At 32.5% G+C, this 20,006-nt stretch overlaps 2 protein-coding genes and 2 long non-coding RNA genes across 4 annotated transcripts; 3 read left to right on the top strand and 1 right to left on the bottom strand.

Moving 5' to 3' along the window:
• Positions 1-3,309: 3,309 nt before the first annotated feature.
• LOC137818837 (uncharacterized) lies at positions 3,310-3,951 on the bottom strand. The gene is made up of 2 exons (XR_011082148.1): positions 3,811-3,951; positions 3,310-3,580 (listed from the first exon to the last, which is right to left on the bottom strand). It is a non-coding gene; the product is annotated as an uncharacterized lncRNA (long non-coding RNA).
• Positions 3,952-10,339: 6,388 nt separating this feature from the next.
• On the top strand, positions 10,340-13,052 carry LOC137818889 (uncharacterized). Its single transcript, XR_011082168.1, has 3 exons — positions 10,340-10,455; positions 12,552-12,622; positions 12,718-13,052. It is a non-coding gene; the product is annotated as an uncharacterized lncRNA (long non-coding RNA).
• A 373-nt stretch (positions 13,053-13,425) lies between these two features.
• LOC137818027 (uncharacterized) lies at positions 13,426-16,793 on the top strand. Its single transcript, XM_068621250.1, has 2 exons — positions 13,426-15,965; positions 16,052-16,793. Exons 1-2 carry the CDS (start codon positions 13,426-13,428, stop codon positions 16,791-16,793), a joined length of 3,282 nt encoding a protein of 1,093 aa, XP_068477351.1.
• Positions 16,794-17,205: 412 nt separating this feature from the next.
• On the top strand, positions 17,206-20,006 carry LOC137818026 (uncharacterized). Its single transcript, XM_068621249.1, has 7 exons — positions 17,206-17,953; positions 18,053-18,300; positions 18,374-18,577; positions 19,102-19,194; positions 19,299-19,415; positions 19,499-19,858; positions 19,959-20,006. Exons 1-7 carry the CDS (start codon positions 17,206-17,208, stop codon positions 20,004-20,006), a joined length of 1,818 nt encoding a protein of 605 aa, XP_068477350.1.

The following is a 20,006-nucleotide window of genomic DNA, read 5'->3' as shown; positions in this document are numbered from 1 at the left end:
CTTTCCACACCAGGTTCTCTTTGAGAGAGTCATAGTTAAGGTAAGACAAAATTCTCAAAATGACTCATCAAATCATTGTGTTGGACAAACGTAATCTCAATCCATCTGAAACACTTAAACCTAGACCCGTTAAACAATGATACAACCAAGAAAAAGTGTTGCGAGGATTCATCCAAATCTTGGCACATCAAACAATTTAAAGGGGTTAACACTCCTCTTCTAGATAAACTCGTTCTTCTAGGAATCCTATCAAAGAGGGCTCTCCATGCAGTTGTCAGTACATTTGGAAAAACTTTGGCTTGCCAGAGGATCTTGAATAAACTATTATAGGGGTTGCAGGCATGTTTAGCTAGGCAGGCATAAGCAGATCTTACCGAGAACTCCCCTGATGCATCACCTCCTCATACCTGAGCATCCTTAACCTCCTTATTGAACCGAACAATGGATATATACTGGTACATTTCCTTTTCTTGTTCCTCTTCCCATTGGAACCTAGCCCTCCTCCACCCAAGTCGTCACCTCCACTCTGAATCCTCCAACCCTCCTACCTTTGCTACCTTCTTCCCTTGATCCAATGAAAAAAATACATTTTGCGATACTTAGATAATAGAGAACCACTGCCACACCAAGCATCCTCCCAAAATCTAATGTTTTTTTTTAAGAAAATGGCAAAAATAATTTCATGCTATCACTATTCATTTGTAAATATTTAAAATCTTTTATTTTATAAATCCTGGAAATTTTAAGAATGAAGAAATAGTATAATTTTATATATATATATATATATATATTATTACCCAGTTTAAAAGGTTGTTTTTTTAGTAATGACTATACAATTAATATCTTTTTGTCGAAAAACTTGATAATTTATAATTAAATAATAATGTAAAATATGCTAATAGTGCATTTTAATTAAATTCAATAAGTTTATGCATGCGTGTAATAACATAATCTTAAAAATAAATAAGTTAGGAGATTTGTACTGAAGAATTGAACTAAGGGACTAAAATTCCTAAGTTAAGATTTCTGTTAATATTTCATCGTGTTATTGTTTTATTTATTTATTTATTTATTTATTTATTTATTATTGTTTATGTTTTATTTGGTTAGTTAGGGTTTGTGGTTGAGCCAAATCCGACAACAGGTAAATTGTGATTGGTGGGAATGAAAAGTATGAAAGGAAGGGTTCCACGTCACTTCCACGTTTTGCTTCTGTTCTTCCTCCAATTTGGGGAAACTTGTCTATTACTAAATAAGAATATTCAATATTCACCCAAAATGGTAATTATTAAAAAAAAAAAAAAATAGTTGGGTAATTTTGGATTGGTTTTTTCAACCAAACTACACTAAAAAATTAGGTATATTTTTAACAAGTTTATGTACAGTTCATACGTTGTAAAATTACAGCTTAGTATATTTCTGTGTCAAAATTTATGGGATAAATTCTATTTATATTTATTAATTAGATTAATAAATATTTTCAAATTAAATACACTAACTTATCATTCAAATATAATATTCTTCTTAATTTATCTAATTACCATTTAATAGTTAGAAAATATTAAAACGATGAAACGAATTTAAAAAACTAATTACTTAGAATTCTGAATTTGTCAGAACTATGATGAACCAACCTGAAGGTAAATTGACATATAAGGAAGAGCTCTATGAATATTTAACTTCCTCACGTGAGAAGTGGAACCCTCAACATCCTAAATAACAATATTTAATATTCTCCAAAAACGGTAATGCTTTGTTTAGATGTTAAATAACTGAAATAAAAAAACATGAAGAGTATAATTGTTTAACGTAAGAAAAAGAGATTAGGAGATGAAATCATTTTTTATCTATCTTCATATATTCTTACCGTCTCAATTAAATATATTGTTGAATAAAATAAATATTTATTGTAAGCATATTTTTTAACTGAATTTTTTTTATATTGCTATAATTTTATTTAAAATGTTTTTTAATGTTTAAATACAGATTATGATTAATTTTATAAATGACTTTATTTAATTATTAGTCAATTGGACTTCGTTAAGGTTAATGCGTTGGTCAATCATAATAGTTGAGACAAAAATAATAATAATAATGTATTGATACATATGCCCGTGGACAGAGACAAAAAGACCCTATGTAGCTTCACTCTTTGGACTTTTCCTACGCAGTTTAGGTTTTGAGGGCAAAGAAATATTACTTATTGAATGTCAACTCGGTTTTTGTCCTATGCATTCATACAATTATATATATTAATTTTGGACATTACACGGATTAATGACTTGTATTAAAAAGGAAGACAAGTAATCTATTTCTCTACATTTGTACACTTTGGTATTATACTTGTTTGAGATGTCAAATAATCGTCACATCGTAAATATTGATGTTTTTAATGCATATTTAAATTGTTTGAGTTATCATTATTTTCTATTATTATTATTATTATTTTATTTAAATCATAAATATTTGCAAATTAAATACACTAATTTATCATTCAAATACAATATTCTTCTTAATTTATCCAATTAAATACATTAATTACCATTTAATAGTTAGAAAATATTAAAACGATAAAAGAGAATTTAAAAAACTAATATAATTTATGTAATTTGTTCCAAGCTGACTATATATAACTTGTATTTAATTAAAAAGAATTTGTGGTGAAAATGACAATTGTACAAAGGTTACAAATGAATACACTCATCTTTTTAAACAAATGATATATAAAAAATATATATAGAATAATTGATAACTAAAATTTAAATAATTAATTAGATTATTATAGAATAAGATTTAGAAATATAAAATTAAGACATATCTTTGAATTTTACATGAGCACCAACAGTGTTGCTTTCCTGCATGATGTAGATGTCATCTTAAACCCTCTTTCTGTCTCTCTCAACACACAATCCCAAATTTTGTCCATCACCCATTCAAATTCTCAAAATTTCAATTTTCATTTTTTCAACTTTGCCATCCCTCATTTTCTCGTTTTTCTCTATCGTCTTCAAAATCTTTTCTCATTTTCTCCTATACTTTTGTTAAATCTTTCCACATATAATATCTCTTATATTTTTATGTAACACACTATCACCATATTTGATAAATATTTACAAACAGAACAAAATACTGAGTTATGTTAGAGTTGAAAATCATTTTTATAAACAAAAACTATTAAACAATAACAATTATACATTTCAATTTTATTTCCATTCAATTAAACATTTCACAGAAATGTATCATTCCAGAATTTTACGAACGCATATAAAAAAAAATACTCAACTCTACTTTTGCAAGATACATAAATTAAATTTGACTAAAAAAAAGCATACTTCATATTATATCTTCAACATAACTGCATAAAATAACAACTAAGTGTTTCTACGGTCTAAATTAAAAAACAAAAATAAATTAAAGACACATAATGACGTATTATTTGAATGTTGAGGAGTTAGTTAGTAGGAGGAGCAACTAATTCCCTCTTGATCTTGATGTGGTTCAAAGTTATGGTCCTCCAGGCCCAGGCAAGTATGTTCTTCACCACCCATTTCTTGCGCACGCACATCCCACTTTTTGCTATCTACATAGCAAAATCAACACACCACGGATGCTCATATCATACTTTACTAAAAACATACACCAAATATTCTTATAAATTATTATTTTTATTTTCTTTTTTACACGAAAATCATGCTCATATCATATTCTGGTTCGAACTCATCTCGCCATTTTCATTTTGAACAGAGCATGGTTATCCATGAAGTAGCACCAGAGGTTTACACAATAATATTTAAAAGGAATGAAACTCACCTCATTATTCTTCGTCTCATCGCAGCGAACATGTTTCCGTCCATTATCAGCAAGAGCCATGTCTGTCACACAATATTGTTAAGATCGCGAGTAAACTTCCGAACTCTTACGATTCAACGAGTTTGGAAGGGAAATTTAGCTGACTCGGACGGGGGACCGTCACCTGTGCGGCTCCTTCGTATGGCTCGCCGCCGTCGCTCACTCTCGACGCCGTCGCACTCGCCACTACCCGTGTTCGCAAGCGCTTCCGTTCGCCACCGCTCGCCGCCTCTCCCGCTCGCGTTCACCTCCGTTGTTTTGTTTTAATATTTCCTCTGCTCCTCAATTCTGTTCTGCTCGTTCTTTATTCTCACGTATCTATTTATAAAAAAGTATTAAAGTAATAGTATTAAAAAATTGGGATTCTGGTCCTTAGATGGTTGGTTTTTTACTAATAACAAAGGAAAATGTGGTTACGGTTAGCAACGTTGATCCAGGATATTTTATATACAGCTGACAAAAATATTAATATTATATTTGTTATGGGGGACCCAGGAAACATTTTGAAAAGTTTAAAACATTTTAGGATTGTGAAATTAGGTTTAGAATTGTGTTGTTTCACTTTCGCCTTTCGTCTTTCACTTCTCTCTTTCACTTTCCGATTGTCGGTCCCGTGCTTCCGTGCTTTTCTCCTTGAGTTCTCCAGTGGCTTGGTGTTGTCGTTCAGTTAGTGCCTTGGTGCTCTCCTCTAGGTCTTCAATGTCGTCATCGGTGTTTGCAAGGAGACCTGTCCGTCTCTTTTCACGGTGGTTGAGTGATAAAGTTAATACAATTTTTAATCATTGGTTTTAACGGTGGTTGAGTGATAAAGGTAATATAATTTTTAATCATTGATTTATAAAGTGAAACATTGATGTTGTGTGATGATCTTGTGTGATTTTCTGTTATTTGTGTTATTTTGATGGTGGTGTAGACTGTTAAGTAGTATTGTCATGTTCTAAAAATTCCTTGCAAAGAGTTGGTTTGTCAGTGCACGAGAAAAATGAATTAGACCATGTAGTATGCTTTCACGATTGTTACAACAATTATTATAGAGACACTAACATGTAGTATGCTTTCACGATTCAGCTTTAGTTCGAGTTTCCTCTTCAAGCAAGTTTGAACCTTTTCTCCCATCAATGTTGAGGTGTTGGTATTGTGGTTATTTCACCCAATGTTTACACTTAAATCTGAATTTTTACATGAAATGACCACAAAATGAAGAGAAAAAGAAAGACTGGTCCTTTACTAGATAGGTCGATATAAAATTGATATTTTTATTTGACACTCCTGAAGCTCGAGCATATAAATTGTATGCTCTAAGCATTGAACAAAGGAGTTTGGTAATTGTTAAGGCAAATGAGTATTCCAATCGTTTCCCAATACATTTTAGGATTTGAATTTGTCTGACCTTGCTTTGCTAACTTTTGATTTGAACTCATGTGGTTGTCAACGAGCTTACAATCCATTAAGCTTGTTTTTTTCTAGGATATCGAAGGCATAAGTTCTCAATTTTTTCCTTGGATTAAGCCACCTCTATTTCGAGGAAGTATTTTAGATAGCAAATATCCTTGGTCTAAGAGAGATTGAATAAACGTTGTCTCAATTGGGAGTTTGGTTCATCTAAATGTCATTGTCCAACTCATTGTGAAGATAGACACTTTTAGTGTGTAATTGATGACGAGGCCAAAACAACCATGTCAAGGAAGAGGTCATCAAAATTAATCTTAGGTAAAGGGGAAAATGTATGTGATAATCGAAGACCATATAATTAGTGTATGCTTTTGCAACTAATTGGGCCATAAAACAATAAAGTCATCATTGGGCCATTACACTTCCTACACATACCAGTGAAACTTTTTGTGAAAATCTGAAGTGAGTGTTTGTGTTGGGCATGATGTGGGGAGAAATAAGGTTAAATTAGGTCTTTAGAGGCCATGAGTGTGAGGCACTGTCAGGTGAGCACAAAATTCACTCAACTTAGAGAGTAGCAGTATGTGGTGACCCTAATAAAAATATGTGGTGACCCACATTAGACTTCCTGCACAGAGGTAGGGAAACTTTTTTTGGAAATTTGAAATGAGTTTTTGTGTTGGTTGGGGTGAGGCATGAGGTGGGGAGAAAGTGAGTTAAATCAGGTGTTCCTGCACACACATTTACATAATACATTCTTTCTTCACTAGTTTATTTTTTTCATGGTTTATGGTTGAAAAGAAGTTAGTGAATTGTTGTTGTATTCGATGAATTGGTTGATATATCATGTTTTGGACAGTTTTGAAATGGCTTCTTCCGGTTCAATGGGAAAGTATGACAGTCAAAGGTTTGATCATGAAGGAAGGATAATGAAGGTTTCATTTATATTATTACTATGTTGCTAATATTTAATTTTGAAAATATGAAATTGTATTCAATTTAAACATTTCCCTTTCATGGTTATTTTGTAGATTCGAGTAAGGCACAAAGTGCAAACTGAACATATTGTTCAAATCAATAGAAATTTGACATCGTTGCAGTGCCAAAGAATAGAGGCAACACCTTTTGAGTGGATGTTGCAGTTACAAGAAGAGTTGGACATATCAAGTCTCGTTCTTCGAGAAATGATTAGTAGGTGGAGTGTCAGTGATAATTGTTTTAGGATAACACAACATTTAATGCCTTTTAAGGTTCTTGATGTGTGTTTCGCTGTGGGGTTGCCAGTGGTGGGTCAACAATTATCTTTGGAGGATGATGATGGTGGGTTGGTGAATAAGGTGTTTGGAGGAGACATAAAGTTAGATATTCTTATGGACTAGAGCATTATGTTTAGTAAACAATGAATCCATGAATTTGATATTTCCTTTGTAATGTTCTTGTATTGTATGCTGCAGGACGTTCAAGTTGACTATTTGTACAAAATTCTTCAGAAGTTCGGTGAAATAAATAGTCCCCCTATAAAAAGTAGTGAAAGAAAAAGTTCCTATGCAGCCAAACGGGTTAGTATTTTAGTGAAAACTATTCTTATTTTGATGCATATGAATATGTAATTTATTTTCATGTGCTTCATTTATGCAGTTATGATTGTGGAGTTTTGGTCTTGAAATATATTGAGCTTTAGAATGGTATGGTTGACTATCAGGGGAAGACGATGCCTGAATACAACACTATACGTATTTGTTCCCTTTACTATTGGACTAAAAGTTGTCAGTTTTATTGTTAATTGAAAATTTACTTTGATGATTTTTCAAGACGAACTTCAACAATTTCATCAGGAAATGGTTTGCAATTAGGTGCTAGATGCACGTAATGCAGAACACAAAAGTGTCTTGAAGCAATTAAACTCTTGAACACAAAAGAGTTCAGAGTCCGCTGGATCTGAAGTTTCATGTTGTGCAATTGTGTACTTATTTGTTAGATGTCTTAGAGGATGTCAACAAGTTCTTACATGCACTTTGTAATGAAATGTGTATGTAGTTGTTCAATGAATTTTTGTAAATGTTGTATGAAGTACATATTAAAAGATGTAGTAAGGGTCCCATGAGCATTCAGAAATGTACAAACACAATGTCTTATATAGACTTGCATTCATTTGAACAATGTTACAAATTTTAATGCCAAAAATGAAGACCAATATTGTTGTAGCATCACATGCAGCAGGGGTTCTAATTACAGTTAATATTACTTTCCATCATTTTCGATTATGATGACATGGTTTTCTACAAGTGGTTTTATTTGTATTCAACCTAAAGGGTGCATTAGCAGGTGTCATATACTTTGGAAGGTAACTGTTATGACCGTCCTTGATGAAGGATGTCTTGGTTCTGACTTCATTGGACGGAGTGAAAAGAAACTTATAAATATTTACATTTCACCAATTTGGTGCACTAAAATAATTGTAAAATGAAGAATATTAAGTTAAGGTAGAAAATTTGGTCCCTTTTTTACGAACTCTTTGGCTAAGATATATACAACAAGGATCCAAGCGAGAAAGAAAATAGTTAATGATACTATGCATAAGCAACATTGGATCCAAAAGTTGAACTTAATGTTTCTGAAAAATTAATCATATTTACAATTTAAAATAACAAACATAACTAAATTGTTGTTAAGTGGTAGGAAATTAGTGGTGACCTCTGAAGGAAAATATGGTGACCTGTCACAATGTTTTTGCATACACACTACATTTTCGTATTTTGACCCACTGTCAAAAGTGTAGTGCTTGAAAAGGGCGAAGCATGAGCATGATGTGGGTGTCAAGTGAGGGAGGAGTGGGCCACCTATATCTATGTGAACAATTAAAAACGCAACTGAACTTGGCTCATGTTAGACTTGGTGGTGACTTGGTAGGAAATAAGTGGTGACCTATGAAGGAAAATGTGGTCACCTGTGACAAAGTTTCTGCACACACACTACATTTTTGTATTTTGACCCACTGTGAAAAATGGAGTGCTTTAGAAGGATGATGCATGAGCATGATGTGAGCGTGAAGTGAGGGAGGATGGGCCCACTTATATGGATGTGAAGAAGTGCAATCACATATGGACTTGGCTCATGTCAGACTTGGTGGTGACCTGGAAGGAAATAAGTGGTGACCTCTGAAGGAAAAAGTGTGTTGACCTATGACAATTTAAAATAACAAACATAACTAAATTGTTGTTAAGTGGTACGAAATTAGTGGTGACCTCTGAAGGAAAATATGGTGACCTGTCACAATGTTTTTGCACACACACTACATTTCCGTATTTTGACGTACTGTGAAAAGTGCAGTGCTTGAGAAGGGTGATGCATGAGCATGATGTGGGTGTGAAGTAATCAAAATTATTTTGTGCAAGATAAATTGGACCTCTTCAACACACCATTTTCGCTTAATCCAAATTATTTCGTGCAAGCTAAATTAGACCCCTTCAACACTGGACCGTTTTCACTTAATCTAAATTATTTCGTGCAAGCTAAGTTGATCCTCTTCAGCACTGGACCATTTTCGCTTAATCAAAATTATTTCGTGCAAGCTAAATTGGATCCCTTCAGCACTGGACCGTTTTCGCTTAATCCAAATTATTTCGGGCAAGCTAAATTGGATCCCTTCAGCACTGGAACGTTTTCGCTTAATCCAAATTATTTCGTGCAAGCTAAATTGGACCTCTTCAGCACTGGACCGTTTTCGTTTAATCCAAATATTTTCGTGCAAGCTAAATTGGATCTCTTCAGCACTGGACAATTTTCGCTTAATCCAAATTATTTCTTGCAAGCTAAATTGGACCCCTTCAACACTGGACCGTTTTCGCTTAATCCAAATTATTTCGTGCAAGCTAAATTGGATCCCTTCAACACTGGAACGTTTTCGCTTAATCCAAATTATTTCGTGCAAGCTAAATTGGACCTCTTCAGCACTGGACCGTTTTCGCTTAATCCAAATATTTTCGTGCAAGCTAAATTGGACACCTTCAGCACTGAACCATTTTCACTTAATCCAAATTATTTAGTGCATGCCAAAAAGCATTAGTGCTTAAATACAAGTAATGTTTGCCTTTGGGTAGACTCAAATTAGGTGTCTCAAGGGAAAATGCATCACTGCTAAGACTACACACATAATACATTGATTTACAATAAATTTACCGCATTTTGGGGATAACTATGTACACTGTAATCTTTCAAAATATTTTGAATACGGTAAAAAAAAAATTCATACAAACATATACAACCACTCATTGCATGTGGGTGACTGAACATCTACCACAATTGTTCAAGATTACATAACAAAACTGTACATGTGTCATTGATAAACATCATCCTTAATACATTGGCACATCCGTCAAAATTTACTGAGTGCGTTGTTTTTTACCTGCAACGAAATAACAAACATGACTTTAAAACATCTTCATGTATAACAAATTTACTGAATAACACATTGAAATAAGTTATACACTACACCATTTTTTACTTTAGGCAACGCTGACATATCAACGGGTAGAAAAGTGTTGCCTAAAGTGAGTATAAGCAACACTTTTTTATTGTTGCCCACTTAGTAAGATTTATTTACCTTTATCTCAAAGTATTTAGAAAAAGTGTTGCCTATTTATTTTAAGCAACATTTTATAAAATGTGGACCAGATTGTGAGTACTTCAAAGAATGCTTTTAAAATTGTAGACATGTTAAATAGTATTTTAGGCAACATTTTTTAAAATGTGGTGTTTAACTAATATTTTAGATAACATTTTTAAAGTGATTAAATAACATATAGGCTTAGTTTTTAAATTGTGATAATTAAGTTTTTAAATTGTAATGATTAAATTGTGATTAATTAAGTTTTTAAATTGTGATAATTAAGTTTTTAAATTGTGATTAATTAAGTTTTTAAATTGTGATAATTAAGTTTTTAAATTGTGATAATTAAGATTCAGCTTCGTCACGAACTTACCTTGTTATTGAGTTGGCATTGAGTGGTCGTCATTGAGCTGGCATTGAGTGAGTGAACCTTGTGCCATCACGAACGAAGACTCTAAGTCGAAGCCGAAACCTTGTGCCAAGAGAAACCCTAAGCTGTTCGCTACGAAGCAGGAGTGGCATTGTGCGAGTAGTAATGTAAGCTGTTCGTTCTTCAAATTCAACCACAATGACGTTGTCGGAGGCAAAATGATGTGAAGAGACAGGTTTAAGTTTTCTTCCTTCCATTTTCGCATCTGTTCGTTCTTCATTGTGCTCTGTTTTGCTTCTCTGTTGAATTTCTTGCATTTTAGGTTCTCTGTTGGATTTCCTGCATTTTAGGTTATCTGTTGGATATTTTCTGTATTGTTGGTTCTCTGTTGGATTTCCTGGCTTTTAGGTTCTCTGGTGGATTTCCTGCATTTAGGTTCTCTGTTGAATTTTCTGCATTTTCTGCATTTTAGGTTCTCTGTTGGATTTCCTAGTTTTAATTTTAGGTTCAGCACATTGCTTTCTTCTTTTACCATTTCTTGAATCTTTAGTTTGGCAATTTCACAATTTGACTAATAAAATCCTTGTTTCAAAATTCCATAAATTCCTATATTGTTACAGTTAAGTGAAGGATTCTTGGACTATAGTTAAGGAAAAGAACTTTTAGTTTATGACTTACTAAAGCATTTGTATCAAACTAAAAGGACACAGACAACCTAAGTGGCTTATAATATTGCAGAATAGTTTCCCAGTAACATCATTCAGTTTGGTTAAAGTCCAACTAGTAGCTCAGCTTCTCTGTTTTTAAAATGGAGACTAGTCAACTTGATTAGTGCATAAATCAACAAGAAAAGGAACAAGATGGATTTTAGGAAAATTACAAGAAACATGATGAGAAACAATAACCTCTGCACTCAAAATAATTCTTTGTTTTCTTTCTTTAGTATTTCATGGACTCAGATTTTAGGATTTATTTACTTTTTCGAGTGTATTTCTTTTTAATTATAATTGTAGCTTGGACTTGTTAATTGGACCTCAATTGAACACATTCAATCAAGGTGAATAGTATAAGCTAATCAATTGTGAATATTCAAATTTATCAGAATTTAATCAGTTGGTTGGTATTTGTTATTTTGCAATTGGTGCTGCAAAGGTATAAACTTAGTAGAAATGCATAAGAGGAAAATTTACATGCCCATTATATTCTGTGGACTTAGTAGAAATTTCCTTTTTTCCCAATCAATTGTTTAAAGATTAATCTATACTTACTATTGTATCTGCTTTTCATACCAAAACAATTATGGATGATGTGCATCAAGTATTGTGTTTTTTAAAGGCAAAGAGACAATAAGATCACTAAAATTGATAATCATACAGTGTTGTAGCTAAGTTGTAATTTCTTAGTAGCAGAGAAACTGTATCAACTTTCTTGTTATTAAAAATGAGAGAGAATGAAAAAACAAGAGCACTGTATGAGCATGCCCATAAATAAGGTAGTAGTCATTTTGCAGCTTATGAAAAATCCATCTATTCCTAGCACTTTTGTCTGTTGAATGTTATCATATTGTAATGTGAAAACTCAGATACCCAATAATTTTGAATTTTGAATTCCTTAACAAGTAGACATATATATTAAGTATTATAATAGTTTTTTATAAGAGAATTAAGAACCATAATTAAGTATTATGATAGTTTTTTTTTATAATTTTGATTAGGAGAATTTATTGTATCTAATTATTGGAATTATCAACGTAAATGACAACACATATATTAGTTCCAACATAAATGAAAGATTCTTGCATATATTAGTCTAATAATAGTTTTTTATATTGATTGATGAGCATTAGGAAGGCATTAATTTGGAATCAAATTTTTGAACACCCATCATAATCTCCAAATCAAAGACTAATGTAACTAGCTCAATTCACATTCTACTATGCTAATTTCAGCCTTTCATTTTGCATATAATATCTTATACTCTTCTATAATCTCTCCCATCCCATTAATAATTTATTGTTTATTATGTGATTGTTGTTCCATATATTCTGTCTAATAAATTCCTATTCATCCCATTTTATTTTTTATAGATTATAATTTTTAAGTTTAGTAAGTCTACTCTTATCTTCAACAATCGTAGCTATTGTTATTTTATTTTTACTTCAATAGATTATAATTTTTAAGTCTAGTAAGATTACTTTTAATTTTTACTTCAATAATTATATATATATGTATATTTTTAATCCCATAAACTACGTACTAAAATATTGTACTACTCCTAAAAGGATAAAATTTATTTTAATGTTATTTTAATAAAAATAAATTTTATTTATAGTTTACACGTGTGAAAGGCTGGACCACTTCCCTTTATAAAAGGAAGATAGAGGGAAGAAGAATACCCTCCAGGTTTATCTTTTATTTTCTATATTTAATATGCCCTTTTTATTCTGATGGATTTTATTTTCTATATTTAATATCCCTTTTTATTTCTTCCCTTTTAGGTGAATTTGGCTGATGAACTGAAGTTGTATGAAGATTTATTTGATAGCACCGAAGTTTCAAACCTTATTTCATAGGTGAATGATATAAGAATTTTTGGAAAAAAGTGACACTTACAAGGTAAATTACTTGATTGTTACTATTTCCTTGTTTCCTTTTTTAATAGGACTTTATTGATAGCAAATAGTTGTGACAATTTGCACAATAGGTCCTTTGTCCATATTCTTGAAGTTGGAAGTTTCAGTAAGAAAATGTGATTGACTTGTATATATTTTGTCTTTGGCTCATTTAAATAGTTGAATAGTCTATTGTTATCAATATTCTAGCTCAAAGTGTCTGGTTGGACTTAACAATATTTAAGTTTAAGTTATTGTATTTTAATATTTTTTAGTAAGTATCATTTTAATTAGGATTCAAAATATGAGATGATTGGAAATCACTTTTACGTTACGAAATAGACATATATATATATATATATATATATAAAGTATTAAAATAGGTTTTATATAAGAGAATTAAGAATTATAATTTTAAATTGCAGATTTATCTCCTATGTGTCCTATGTGTCAGCTGCATATTTTGTAATTACAATCCCAATTTATACAATATTTCTTGCATATAATTTGTGTACATTATTAATAGTTAATTCTTAGGCAACTAATTAGAAGAATTCCTTGCATATAATTTGTTTATATTTTACATTAAAGGTGATGGAGAAAGAGTGGGCAAAATTTCCAAGGTTTAGCAGAGAATATATAGATGGTCTTGAGTCATTTTTAGATTTTGCTTACACTAGAGGAAGACCTCAAGGACGTGAGATTTTATGTCCATGCGCTGATTGTAGAAACTGTGTTTGGGCAAGAAGACATGTGGTTTATGATCATTTAATAGCCACGGGCTTTCTAAAAGGATATAAGGTTTGGATTCACCATGGAGAAGAAATATCTTCGACTACAAAAAGTGATGATGACATGATAGATAATGAAGATTCACAAGATGATATTTATGGCTTATTGTATAACACACATAGAAATGTGGTAGAAGCAAAAGGAGGCAAAGAGGGTCCTAATGATGAAGCTAGAAAGTTCTACCATTTGATTAATGATGCAAATCAAGAACTCTACCCTGGGAGTAAAAACTTCTCCACTTTATCTTTCATCATTCGACTGTATTTATTGAAATGTCTTCATGGTTGGAGCAATTCTTCATTCACTGATCTCCTACAATTACTAAAAGAGGTTATGCCTAGTTTGAATATTCCTGATTCTTTTAACAAAACAAAGACTATGATTGGTGATCTAGGCCTTGATTATAAAAAGATTCATGCGTGTCCGAAAGATTGTATGTTATTTTGGCAAGAGAATGAGGGTCTAGATGTTTGCAGTATATGTAAATCTTCACGATGGAAGGAATTTCCAAATGCCAATTCTGAGGTTGAACAACCAAAATATGAGCATAAAGTTCCTGCCAAAGTATTGCGACACTTTCCATTGATTCCTAGACTTCAAAGACTATTTATGTGTTCAAAGACTGCTGAGTCCATGAGATGGCATGAAGAAGAACGATCGAAGGATGGGAAAATGAGACACCCCGCTGATGGTGAAGCTTGGAAGAACTTTGATAGTCTTCATGAAGATTTTTCTACTGATTCGCGCAATGTAAGACTTGGTCTGGCTAGTGATGGCTTTAATCCATTTAGGACCATGAGCATATCACATAGCACGTGGCCTGTGATGATGGTGGTGTACAACTTTCCACCTTGGTTGTGCATGAAACCTGAATATACAATGTTATCATTGTTGATTCCGGGACCACAATCACCAGGAAATGATATTGATGTGTACCTTCAACCGTTGATTCAGGAGTTAAAAGATTTATGGGAGTTTGGAGTAGAAACATATGATGCTTCAGAAAATGAAACATTTTTATTGCGTGCCGCTCTTCTATGGACTATCAGTGACTACCCTGGGTATGCGATGTTGTCAGGTTGGAGCACCAAAGGAAGATTAGCTTGTGCATATTGTAATTATGACACTAAATCATCCTACTTGAAACATAGCCATAAAATGTGCTATATGAACCATCGTGTCTTTTTACCAATGAGCCATCCTTGGAGATCTAATAAGAAGTCTTTTAATGGAAAAAAAGAATTTGGATCTACACCACACATGTTAGAAGGGCCAGAAATCGTAGAAATGTTAAAAGATTTCATCAATGAATTCGGAAAGAATGCAAAAAAGACAAGTGATGGTCCATGGAAAAAGAGATCAATCTTTTTTGAGTTGCCTTATTGGGCAACAAATAAATTACGTCACAATTTGGACGTCATGCATATTGAGAAAAACATATGTGATAGTATTTTGGGCACTCTTTTGGATATTCAAGGGAAGACAAAAGATCATGTTAATGCTCGTTATGATTTGCAAAATATGGGAATAAGAAAGGATCTTCATCCAAGGGAGATTGATAAAGGCCGAGTACAATTTTCAGCAGCCTGTTTTTCAATGAATGCTAATGAGAAATCTATCTTTTGTGGTGTTTTTAAGGCTGCCAAATTACCAGATGGAAGTGCATCAAATATTTCAAAGTGTGTGCATGTTAATAACAAGAAAATATCTGGTTATAAGAGTCACGATGCACATTTCATGTTGCATTACTTACTACCAGTGGCAATAAGAAGCATTATGCCTGATACCGTGGCTGATCCTCTAATTCGATTTGGGTCATTCTTTCACTCTATATGTCAAAAGGTTATACAAGTGCAAGATATGGATTACTTGGAAGCAGAAGTAGTACAAATACTTTGTCAATTAGAGATGATTTTTCCACCTAGTTTTTTTGACATAATGCTTCACTTACCTATTCATTTGCCGAATGAAGTGAGATTAGGTGGCCCCGTTCAATTTCGATGGATGTACCCCATTGAAAGATATTTATGCAGACTGAAGAATTATGTTCGAAATAAAGCTTACCCAGAAGGTTCTATTGTTGAAGGGTATTTGGCAGAAGAGGCTTTGACTTTTTGCTCAAGATATTTGCATGGAGGTGTAGAAACAAGGTTAAACAGAGAACGTCGCAATTATGATCACAATGATGTATGTGAAATAGATGCAATTGATTATTTCTCAAGTCTTGGTCGCCCTATAGGAGGGAAAAGTAATGGTAAACCATTTTCTATAGATTTCACATCGAAAGCTCAAGCTCATCGATACCTCTTATTCAATTGTGATGCAATTGACATATACATCAAGTATGATAATAATTTCCTATCCTTTATATCTTGTCATATAAACTTATTATGTAGTTTTAACCAATAATATATCGATGCCTTTGCAGAGAGTTTGATGAGAGTGTTAATAGGGGCACTAAAAGAGGAAAGTGGGTGAAGGCCAAAACCCAAAGTCGAGAATTTAGTGAATGGTTCAAAACTCGAGCCTTGAAAGATGACGTGTCTTTTCAAATTAAAGAGTTTTCTAGAGGGCCAAATAATGTTGCAAAGAGGTTTTCAGGTTACCTCATTAATGGATATAGATTTCATACTATGAAGCGGGATGCCAAACACAAAACTCAAAATTCTGGTGTAACATTGGTTTCATTGACTTCAAGTTTTGTAAGCACAAAGGATGACAATCCAAAAATTGAACCCATAACATATTATGGTGCAATCAAAGATATATTTGAGTTAGATTATTATGGTAGTTTCAAGTTTGTGATGTTCAAATGTGATTGGTTTGAGGTCGAAGAAGATAAATATGGACTTACTTGTGTATATTTCAACAAAAAGCTTTACCAAAATGATCCTTTTGTGCTAGCTTCTCAAGTCCATCAATGCTTTTATATCGAAGACCCTTTAGATGCAAATAGGCATTATGTTTTGAAAAAGGTTCCAAGAGATTTATTTAACATGGGTGACCAATCAAATGGTGTTGAACTAAATGTTGCAAACAATGATGGTGAACTAAATTGGGTTAGGGAAGACATGCCTGTCACAATATTTGAAAAATCTTCTAGTGTAGGGCAGAGAAATGTTTTTAATGAAGATGATATTGATGAAACTTTATTTGACTTCATGGACTAGATACTTAAAATAGGTAATAATTTTGTTACCTTTAACTACTTACTACTACTACTATTGTCTTATATATTTGTTTTTCCAATACTAAATGTGGACACATCATTACACTTTTGCATACATTTTAGAATTCTTGCTATCTAGTGTTATCTAGCCATTTTTCTATTTGCAACAAACTTATAGTATTATTTCTTGGCAGGCTTGTATCAATTCTTTGCTTAATCATCTGTTGGCTTCAGTTATTCAAACAACAAGGGAGAATATCTCATATTCACTATTCAGAGGTGAACTTCTGCTTTAACATATCTTTGAGTTATGAGTTATTTATGATACACAAGTTACAATGAAGGTTATATTTGTCACTTTCAGTATCTATCATTGACCCATCACTCACAATTTTGTGTTCTTGTTTTAGTCAATGGGAAAGGAAGTAGATTCAAGTAAGGAATTGCTTAGGAGGTTCCATGTCAAACGTGAAAAAGGAAGCATTGTTGAGACAACTAGGGAACCTATGATTGTTTCTAATGGACAATTTAATTTGTCCAATTATCAAGTGGGATGCCAAAATAATAAGACCCCAATACAAGCCATTAATGATTCAAGAGCCAAGATACAAGCCATTGCACGATCTTTTATTCAAGTTCGTGCCAAAAATCAAGGAAAAAAAAAGGTGACAACAAAAGAAGAAACAAGTAAATCAAGGCTTGAAAACATTGAAGTTGCCTTACTTGAACTTGCCAATTCAAATGCCAAACAACTATCCAAAGAGAGGATACAAAGAGAGATTAGTTATAAGAGGATTGATAATGTTATGGGAGAAGGATCAAATACAATTGATAAATCCAAGGACAAATCAAAATCTATAAAGAGGGCAAGAGGGGAACATGATAGCTCAAGGGTAAATCAAAAGAAGAAAAAGGTATTAATAGAAGATTATCACTCAATGATTGAGATGGAAATTGCTCCTAAGAAGAAACAACCAACCAAAGTATGTGGATCAATGTTGATTGGTGAGTTTCTTGATCAAAATGGAGAAACAGTTAATCAAGTGGTTCAAGAAGAAAAGGACCACCAAGATGCAGAATTTCAAAAAGAAATAGAAGATGAAGGACATGAAGAAGAAAACTTGAATGAAGGAGAAGACCATGAAATAATTGTTGAACAAGGTAATAATACTTTATTTGGCAAGTTTAATGCTTGTTATTTTTGCATTCCATCACTTATATATATAAATTACAACTTAAACAATTTTCATGTTCAATTAGCCACTAGCAAGAAAAAAACTCGAGGATCGACTCAATGCTTGAAAATACATGCAAGAAATATTGAAGAGCGTCCAGAAGTTATCTTGGACGAACATGGAGAGCCTGTTGGTCCCAATGACAAAGTGGTGTCTGATTTAAGTTACTTTCTTGGGACCATAGCTAGGAATTCAGACTTTTGTCCATTGATTTATACAAACTTCAAGGCTTTGCTTAAGGATTACAAGGATCGCATATGGAAATACGTCATGGTATTTGAATCATTTTTTTTGTGTGTAATGATATAATATGTATGAGATATTAATGACATGTGTTTATATTCAGGAAAAATTTATTATTTCTAAGAATGGAGAGAAAGCAATATTTTGTCGCATAAATGATGCATGGAGACGGTACAAATGTCATATCAAGAGACAATATTTTATAAAATATCCCACCATGAAGGAACGACTGAAACATCGACCACAATCCGTTCCTGAACATCATTTCAAGAATTTGATTGCATATTGGAAAAATGTTGTTATCCAGGTGTGTTAATGTTGTTATCACATAAATGTTTTGTTTTCTATTTTCTTTATTTAGTTTTTGTTTATGTTTTTGGTACTGTTTTTGTTTTCTATTTATGTTTTCGTTTGTTTCTGTTTCTGTTTTCTTCTATTTTTATTTCTGTTGCTTTTTCTATTTCTGTTTTTGTTTGTTGTTTGTTGTTTGCTGTTTACTGTTTCTGTTTGGTTGCTGGTTGTTGTTTGCTTGCTGGTTGTTGGTTGCTGGTTGTTGTTGCTGTTGCTGTTGCTGTTTGCTGTTTGCTGGTTGCTGGTTGCTGGTTGCTGGTTGCTGTTGTTGTTGCTGCTGTTGCTGCTGTTGCTGCTGTTGTTGCTGTTGTTGTTGCTGCTGTTGTTGCTGTTGCTGCTGTTGTTGTTGCTGCTGTTTTTGTTGTTGTTGCTATAGCTGTTTCTGTTTTTGTTTCTATTTTCTTTTTTCAATTTTTGTTTTTGTTTCTGTTTAGAACTATTGTTTAGTATACTGATAATTTTTCTTGTCCCAAAATATAGAGCATTAGTGAAAAAAATGCAAGCAATAGGAAAACACAAAAGTATATGCACCGAATGGGACCAATAAACTTTGCTAGAGTTCGAGCTCAATTGGTATTATTTTAATTGTTTCTCTCTCATCGTATAAATCTAGTTGTATCATTATTTCTTGCAGCTTAAAATTTCAAATACTGACTATTAACTTTTCATTCTTAAAGAGTGCTACAAAAAAGGATGGTGAAGAGGTCACTAGAGCTGAAATGTTTATAAAAACACGTCAAGGTCGTCCTACTCGGAAAGGAAAAGCAGTGGATGAAGAAACACTAGATGCCATTGTAAGTTTATTTTAATTTACAAAACGTGTCTATATGCTTCTTTTTTTTAATCATTAACTACGATATATGTACATATATTTCAGTCTATGCTTGAAGGTTCTATGGAAAACGCATCAAGTGAAACTATGGAAAAAACATTTGAATCAATGTTTGGAAAAGAAAGGCCTGGTCGAGTTCGTTGCTATGGAAGGACTGTGACACCATCAATATTAAAAAGGAATCAAGAAATTGCCGCTATCCATAAAGGGTATGCTATTGAAGTGAACTCCCTAACTCAAAAGGTTGAAGGTTTAGAAGCAATTGTGAAATTTGTGCTTAAGCAACAAAACCCAGATTTGAATGAGGGGGATATAGAACATATGATGTCACGGGTTTTAAGGAAAGAAAATAGTGTAGTTGCTCCAGGTTCATCTACTTCCACTCATGATCCTTATTTGGACCAGGTATAGACATATAATTTGCATTCAATTTGTATTTATCTTTTTTTATTTATAAACTTGATAATATTTTAAAAAGTTTGTACATTTTGTTTAATTGTTTCAGGATGAACGTCAAGATAATACTAATACTGGACATGAGAAAGATTTTTGA

Source organism: Phaseolus vulgaris, chromosome 10 (assembly GCF_000499845.2).
Source record: "Phaseolus vulgaris cultivar G19833 chromosome 10, P. vulgaris v2.0, whole genome shotgun sequence".
In the NCBI taxonomy this organism is placed as follows: domain Eukaryota; kingdom Viridiplantae; phylum Streptophyta; class Magnoliopsida; order Fabales; family Fabaceae; genus Phaseolus; species Phaseolus vulgaris.
Note: the sequence above shows the minus strand (reverse complement) of the source record. Positions and strands in the feature narration are given on the sequence as shown.

Excerpts from the sequence above, each read along its gene's own strand:
- LOC137818027 (XM_068621250.1), top strand. The coding sequence starts at position 13,426 with ATGGAGAAAGAGTGGGCAAAATTTCCAAGGTTTAGCAGAGAATATATA. Across the intron at positions 15,966-16,051 it reads GCAATTGACATATACATCAA|AGAGTTTGATGAGAGTGTTA; the intron begins GTATGATAATAA and ends ATGCCTTTGCAG.
- LOC137818026 (XM_068621249.1), top strand. The coding sequence starts at position 17,206 with ATGGGAAAGGAAGTAGATTCAAGTAAGGAATTGCTTAGGAGGTTCCAT. Across the intron at positions 18,301-18,373 it reads GCATATGGAAATACGTCATG|GAAAAATTTATTATTTCTAA; the intron begins GTATTTGAATCA and ends GTTTATATTCAG. Across the intron at positions 19,416-19,498 it reads AAGAAACACTAGATGCCATT|TCTATGCTTGAAGGTTCTAT; the intron begins GTAAGTTTATTT and ends CATATATTTCAG.